Source organism: Pseudopodoces humilis, chromosome 18 (assembly GCF_049639895.1).
Source record: "Pseudopodoces humilis isolate 2021_Gansu_Grassland_sample_001 chromosome 18, ASM4963989v1, whole genome shotgun sequence".
NCBI classification, from domain to species: Eukaryota; Metazoa; Chordata; class Aves; order Passeriformes; family Paridae; genus Pseudopodoces; species Pseudopodoces humilis.
Genome location: NC_142217.1, coordinates 4,646,229 through 4,654,158, shown reverse-complemented (window position 1 = coordinate 4,654,158; position 7,930 = coordinate 4,646,229). Strand labels below are relative to the sequence as shown.

The window sequence follows — 7,930 nt, the reverse complement described above, 5'->3', positions numbered from 1 at the left end:
CCTGGACACCCACTGAGCGCACTCCCATTCTGCAGGGATTCCCCATTGATGGCTGTCGGTTTGCCAGCTCCCAGCCCCTTTAAGGTGTCCCTCTTGATGTTGTATTGTGCTAATTTTTAATCAGAATAGTATATGGATTAAGTCACATGCCTGAACAGAGCCCAGGTCTATTATTTCTATGCCATAACCTTTATCAGCCAAACTTGTAATCTCTTCAAAGGATGACATCAGAGTTTGACAAGAGCTATTTTCTGGAAACTAGGCTGATTGCATTAATTATATTCCCATCCTTTAATTCTTTACCAGCTGAATCCCACATCAGCTTTTCTATTATTACGCCTGAGATCAGTATTGCACTGTGTATTACACATTGCTATGTGTAAATCAGCTCCGAGCATCGTTCACATGAGAGAGCGCAAGGAGCCACATCATCCTGGCATACTCTGTGGTGGGGTGGGATCAGGAGTGTCACTACCCAGAGTGGATGTTTGGGAGTTTCACAAAGCTGGAAAAAAATTTTGCATTTCCAAAAGTGTTCTCTAAATGCATTGAGGCAGGCAACTATGGTAGTGTAGTCGCATAAGAAAGAGGAAACAGTCCCTATTGGAAATCATTCTGAGCTATTTCTGATTTCCAGAGGATTGTCTAGTGGCTTGTTTGCATGTTCAGCTTTTGGGATGGTATCTAGGGTCTGCTTGGCTCAGAGTCTATCACTGCTTTCCAGGGAAGATGCATGCTTTTCCACTTCCCTGTTACACTGCTGTCATTTGACCGCTGCATCTGGCAATTCACTTCTCCCTTCAGCGTCCCCCATCACTGCAGCTTCAGAGCTGAGGCACCCTGCTCTCCATAACCAAACATCCCCGATCTGGGGAGTCTCCACGTGCTGTGACCCATTCCAGTCCATGCAGTGCCACCTCTTGGACAGTCCCTGATTTCTCCCCGCCGCGGTTGCTCAGAGAAGCAGATGACACACTGCAGGTTCCAAACCAGCTCTGGTTGTTGGTGGAGGCTGGTGGACCGGTGCCCCCACATCCCCAGGCCCACGGTGCGTGGTCCAAACTGGACAAAACTCAGGTGTGTCATGGTGTTCAACACGGACAGACACGCGGAGGCTGGTGGCGTTTGAGGGTTGATGCCCTTCCTGGGCAGAACCCTTGGATGAGACCCTGGAGGTCTCTGAAGTTTCTCTGGGCCCGTCTCTGCCCGGGATGCTCACGGGCTCCCCTCATGCAGGCCGGATGAAGCCCTGGAGCCACTCAGCCCTTGAGGTGCCCACCCAGCCGGGGCTCTGCGCGAAGCCCAGCCCGAAGCCTCGGCCATGTGCCGGAGCTGTCCGGGAAGCCCAGCCCGTACACTCGGCGATGTGCTGCGGCTCCCGGGGCTCGAGGCCTCCCCGAGCCGAGACCTCCGTGCTCCCCCGGGCCGGCCCTGCAGCGGGTGCGAGGCCTGCAGCCGCCCCGAGCGCCGCGGGCCGCCGCACCGCCTCCCCGGGCCGGGCCGGGCCGGGCCCGCTCCGCCCCGCTCCGGCCGCTGGTCCCGCAGTACCGGGCGGGGGCGCGGGGGGCGCGGCTGAGCCGCCGTGCCGGGCTGGGAGGCAGCGGGGCCGGCGGAGCGGGGCGGGGCGGGGGTCGGCTCGCTGCTGCTGCTGCTGCTGCTCTCGCTCCCCGCCGCCGCCACCCGCCTGCGGCCGCGGCCATGGGCGTCCCGGGCCGCCCGCCTTGGGCCGCCGCCGCCCCTCCGGGCCGCCGCCGCCGCTGAGCCGCACGGGCCGGGCCCCGCGCCGCCCCGGCCCCCCGCCGCCCGCCCCGCGGGGGTGAGTGAGGCGGCCCCGCCCCAGCCCCGGCGCCGAGGCCCCGCCGAGGCCGCCGCGGGCGGGAGCGCGGGGCCGCGCCGGGGCCGCCGAGCCGGGCTAGGCCGCCCCGGGCGGGGGGGATGGGCCGGCGGCCGGGAGGGTGAGCGGGGCCGGGGGCGGCGGCGGGGGGGCGGCGCGGGCCGGGTCCCGCGAAGTTGCCCGGGGGGCGGCGGGGGGCCCGCGCGGCGTCCTGTCAGCGGGGGGGGCGCCCCGGGGCCCCCCCGGCCCCGCGCCTCCCGCGGGCCGGCCGCGGGTGCCCTCCGGAGCCGGCCGGGCGGCTCGGCCGGGCGCCTCGCGTGTCCTCCGGGAGGCTCCCCGGGGCTGCCCCGGCCGGGGCGAGGAGCCAGCGCCGCCCCGCCGGAACAATGCCCGGCGTGGCTGTGGGGCTGCGGTGCCGCTGCCCCCGGGGGCCCCTTCACCCGGCCGGGGGTCACCGGGGACCTGCACCGCAAACGAGAGGGCGAGTCCCGCTCTCGTTTCCAGAAGCGGGGTGAAAACCACCCAGAACTGCCCCGTGGTGCCAAAGTCCCGCGGTGCCAGGGCAGGGGCTGCGTGCCGGGGGCTCGGGCCGGGTGTGAGCGCGGCGCTGGCTCCTGCCGCGCTCCTCGAGGGGCCCAGCCATCCTCGCTGGCCGCTCCTGGGCTCGCTGGGTTGTTTAACGATGGACAGGTGGGCTGTAAGGACAGGCACGGCATCGGCGGCGGTTCGTGGTTTAGCCAGGATCAGGAAATGGGGGGGAAATGGTAAAGCATCCCGAAGATGTTCGTTACTGTCGGGTTTGCTTTGAGAGGGAGGGCGAGCTAGAATGCGTCTTTCTTGGTGTGTTTTTACATGCAATTGAGTTAATCCAGTGGAAGGAGTAATTTGTGAGGCTGCTGGTGCTCTGCAGTACTTGGGGCTTAGAGGCTGAGGCTGTTCTGTAACACAAGGCTTTTGCTACTCGCTTTAAATGATGAGGTTAATTTGAGCCGCAGAAGTAGCAACCCAGGGATTGCCCTTTTCTTCCTTCCCTGCCTTCCCCATACCTTCCATCCTCCATATTGACTCGTTGCTTCTCTTTAAAAACATCGTACTTGATCAGGTTTCCTTGTCAAGGTGGTTTTCTCATCTTCCTTTGATGACCTGAAATTTTCCCAGGCTCGTAGCATGCAATTTTGTTAGCATAAAAATGAACCTTTTCTCAACGGCTTGCCTACAAAAAGCAGTGCTAGAACTGAGCTCCTGTACTAACATGCCCATCTGAAGCAAGAATGCAGTCCAGATGCCCAAAATATTAGGGTCAACGATGCATCTGGATTCCCCTAGAGCTAGACGAGGCGACGCGGCGTATTTCTGAAACGCAGAGATTTGTGAGGAATGTGGCGCTGGTATGTCACTTGAGTGTACGAAAGCCACCTGTGTTTGATTAAGGTGCAGCCCTGCTTTCAGGACTAACTGGATGTTCTTTAAAAATAATTTTCACAAGCCTTAAATTCCTGTTTAATGATAAGAATTTCCTAGATCCATAGGCAGATAAAAACTTGTTGCCTTAATATGATCTGGTATATGTCCTGTCCAGGTAGGCAGTGCAGAGGAGCTGGTGGCAGTGCAGAAGATGGCATGTGGTACCTGAGTATGGATCTCTTGGATGTGGGCTGCCATGTGCCAGGATCATGTATAAACCACTGATGTTGGGAAATTGGCTGGTGTTTTAGCATAGTGTCAGCTGTATCAGTGATGCCAAATTCTGGATGTAAAGTTTTGGGATATCCTGTAACTGTCATTTTTAGCCTCTGCCTGTTTTGAGCTCGATTCTGTGTTCCCAGAAGTTACCAAACCATTCATTATGCTGAAAAAGAGGTGTTAGTACAGTAAAGATGCAGAGCATAACCACTATTTTGTTGTTTTAGAGTGTTTATCTCCAGTGATACTCGCTTATTTTTTCCTCATTTCTTTCAGCCGAACAGACTTGTTCACCTTGGAGCTACAAATATTGATTTGAGATTGGCGCTCATCCCCCACTGTTCCCACGCAAGCAAGGACCAGAAAAATGAATATCCAGGGGAAAGGCTTCCCCTTGGACCTTGGAGGAAGCTTCACTGAAGATGCTCCAAGGCCACCGGTTCCTGGTGAGGAGGGGGAGCTCGTGTCCACAGACCCAAGGCCAGTTAGCCATGGTTTCTACTCTGGTAAAAGTGATGTGGTCAGAAGTGAGACGTCCACAGCGACACCAAGGCGCTCTGATTTGGATTTGGGGTACGAGCCCGAGGGGAGTGCTTCGCCAACTCCACCCTACCTGAAGTGGGCCGAGTCACTGCACTCCTTGCTGGATGATCAAGATGGAATCAACCTCTTCAGGACTTTCCTAAAACAGGAGGACTGTGCAGATCTGCTGGACTTTTGGTTTGCGTGCAGTGGCTTCAGGAAGCTGGAGCCGTGTGTCTCTAATGAGGAAAAAAGACTCAAGCTGGCAAAAGCCATTTACAAAAAATACATCCTCGACAACAATGGCATTGTGTCCCGGCAGATCAAACCGGCCACAAAAAGCTTCATCAAAGACTGTGTCATGAAACTGCAGATTGACCCTGACATGTTTGACCAGGCCCAAACAGAGATTCAGTGCATGATAGAAGACAATACCTACCCTTTGTTCCTTAAGTCGGATATTTATTTGGAATACACAAGGACAGGTGGGGAAAGTCCAAAAATTTATAGTGATCCGAGCTCAGGGTCTGGGACAGGTAAAGGGCTACCTGGTTATCTGCCAACTCTGAATGAGGATGAGGAGTGGAAGTGTGACCAAGAGGCCGAGCCCGAGGCCAGCAGGGACTCGGCGCCTTCCAGCAGGCTCACGCAGAAGCTGCTTCTGGAGACGGCCACGCAACGCGCGGCCCCGGCCCGGCGCTACAGCGAGGGCAGGGAGTTCAGGTAGGTGGGGAATGGGTTGGGGGGCTCCCATGGCCATGGGAAGCCTTGGAAGACCATAGGTGCTGAGGAGCATCCACACTGGTTCGGGATGGCTTTGCCGAATGGTTTGATGGAATGCAAAGCTTTGTTTGAAACTAATCACAGGTTGTTCTAAAGGTGTCTCTAGCTGTTCCTGTCTGATAGTTGCAGATCATCCCTGCAGCATGTTCTTCACCTGGAGAAACTGCTGCTGGAGGTGTTCTGGAGGCAGGTAGGGCTTGGTGGGCAGTCCAAAGCCATGGGCAGCCCTCGTGCACGTGCAGGTGGCTGGGTGAGCTGCAGTGCCAGGTTTGCCATAGCCTGCACCAGCAGAGGGTCAGTATTCAGGTACTGTAATATGGGCAGGTACAGCTGGTGGTGACACTTCCTGTGTAGAAATTGAGCCACAACTGGGAGCTCACAGGAGATAGACACCCTCACCTTGGTGGTGTGGGTAGGAGTGAAGCAGCATTGATGGTGCTCCCTGATAATGGTAATGCTTTGCATACGAGATTTCCAGCACTGAATTCTAGCAGTCAGAGTCAGAATCCCCAAATCCAGTTAAAAACCATGCCCTGCTGAAGCTCTTCCCTTCATGAAAGTAATTGCTGGGTTTTTTTAACTGTAGTACTTGCACAGTTCTGCAGCCTGTTTTTTTCTGGGTCCCCCACCCACTTCCAGCCAACATGGATTTTGAAACTTGCTGAGAGCTCAGTTAAAATTCCAGACAATTAACTTAGCAGGGAGCTCTCTGGGATCAATAAGCATGTGTGTGTCTAACCCTTGCTGAATCAACAGAACCCGGCCAGAACACATTCCAACTTTTTTTTTTCCCCCCCTTTTTAAATAAAATCTCCTTGTTTTAAGACCTGCTTAGGCTAAAATCTGACGCTTTGTGAAGATTACGAAATGAAGTAGCTGAACTGTCCTCTTCAAAGCCTCCTGCTTTATGAAAAGCATTTCTGTGTTTAATCTCCCTCGGCCATCCCTTTAGGCTGGCAGCTGGAAGCGCATCCTGCCCCACGCGAGGTCTCAGTGCCTTTCAGCTGGCAAAATGTTCTCGGTTTGATTCTTGTTTTCTTACAGATTTTGAGGAGGGGATGTTGTATGTGAAACTCTTGGGGAGGGGGGAAAAAAGGGAATTCATGTGGGCTCCTGCTGTTTTAATCAGGAGTCAGAAAAAAATATCCTGGTGTCTTGGGACTTTCCCAGGGAATTAATAAAAACCTTGAATGTGTCTTGAAGTGCATTTCACTGAGCAGTTGGGTGCTCACCATAAATGAAGGATTAGAAAAGTCTATGATTTAACTATCTTTTTATTTAAGCAATAATTGTGTTAAGATTGGAAATAACTTACTTGAGGGTCAGCTGTGTTTAGTTTCCTTACCAGACCAGGTAGGAAATCCTGTGCAAGACACTGAGCTGTTTAGTTCCAGCTTCAAGAAAAAGATGCACTTTACTCATTATCTGAATATATCTCTATCAGGTTGGAAAATGGTTTAAGAAATGTGCTGTGAAGTAGAAATGTTTTGAAGTAAAGTTCATCAGTCCTGGACATTTTCATAGGAGATTGGAACAACGTGAAATAAATCTTTACCTGGAGGATGGAGATCAGAGAAAATGCGTGGCTATTAATTTGTAGTGTCCTGTAGTGCCTGTCATTGTGGCTACTGACACTCTGTTGACCTGTGGGGTAGAGAGGCAAGGAAATGTTTGCCATTCTCACTGGAACAGGAGTCACTTCTCAGCCTGAAGTAGCTGAACATAAGGGATTTATTTTATTTTTTAAATGTTGGTCTGTCAGCTTCTGTGGTGTCCAGAGCCATGGAAGATGCTGCTGAACTGCATAATCTCTGCATTTTTTTTATTCCAAAAACTGCTGAGATACTAATTTATGAGGTGATTGTTGCTCTTTGAGCAAGACCTTGTGGTTGAATTAACCTTCTTCCTGGATGTTGTACAGCAATAGCTGTCTTGAACAAGCTGATTTTTAAGCTGTAGCATCTTTATCCTGCAGACTTCTTGTTCATTTACTTTCTCACCTGAGGAAGTGTGCTGGAAGCTGGGGAAGCTGTTTGCAGCAGGAAGCAATGGCTGCATGCAGCATTTGAAAAGCTGGGTCCCAATTTATTTTGAAAATTTCCACAAATCTTTTTTTTTTTTTTTTTGGCATATGTGTGGAAGAATTTCTCATTTCTCTTCTTTGGGGAATGTTGAAATAAGCTGTTTTGCATTATATCTCAGGGCCTGTTTAATCTTCCCAAGATTGAACTTCTATTCCTTGGCTTCCATGGAAACCCTAAATAAAGAAGAATCTAAGCAAATGCAATAGAAGTATTCCTCTGTTAGCAAATGAGCATCTTGAATCAGCTCCAGGTTTTTTTTCAGCAGAAAGTTCATAAATGTTGATGCAGTAGCTCTGCTCTCGGGAGAACAAATGTAAAAATTCCTCAAACGGCAGAAGACAACCCGTTATTAGCGCTGGATATTTTTGAAGGTGCGCAAATGTGCAGGCAGATTTGAGAATACCCTGAAGCCAAAAGCATCGCTGTTACCCACTGTGTTTTTGTATGCGTCGGAAAAGGCCAATAGTCATTATCGTTAGGCTCCTGCAAATTAATTGGACATTGGTTATGGATCAGTGAACTTCAAAGAGGGCAACCCCCGAAGATCTCGGGCATTAACTCGCAGCTTCCGAAAGTGACACTAACGTGGTTGTGAGGGCGGCTAAATCGTTCATTAACCTTCTTCCGACACGCCGGGACAGCGTTCCTCGGAGCTGGAGAGCAGAAATTAAACCTGTGCCTGAGAACCGCCTGCAGCCTGCTTTTCGAGCGCTCCAGGAAAACGCAGCCTCTGAAAAAGTTGGAAATTTGGTGCTTGGTGGTTTGGTTGTGTCTTTTGGTGGGGTGGGTTTCTTGTGCTCTCTCTTTAGTTCTGTGTGGGAAGGCACTCCCGTCCTACTCCTAAAGCATCAGAGAGCAGCGCTCTCGCAGGCCTTGCCTTTGCCTTCTTCTGTGGTTGGAAGAGAAGAGCATATGGTGTTACCTGCCAGCAGCTCTGCCTTCATCTCTCCTGAAAACCAGACAAACAGAGATTTACGTTAGTTCTGCCAGTTGTTTTGGGGTTTGGCCCATTCCATGAAGTGGA

The 7,930-nt window shown here is 52.5% G+C and overlaps 1 protein-coding gene across 2 annotated transcripts in view; it reads left to right on the top strand.

Moving 5' to 3' along the window:
- Positions 1-3,798: 3,798 nt before the first annotated feature.
- The window catches only part of AXIN1 (axin 1), a 68,564-nt gene continuing 64,432 nt past the window's right edge, over positions 3,799-7,930 (top strand). For both annotated transcript variants that reach the window (XM_005522847.3, XM_014252746.2), the window contains exon 1: positions 3,799-4,762. In XM_005522847.3, coding sequence (XP_005522904.1) covers positions 3,885-4,762 — 878 coding nt within the window. In that variant the 5' untranslated portion in view covers positions 3,799-3,884. The remainder of the gene's footprint in view (positions 4,763-7,930) is intronic.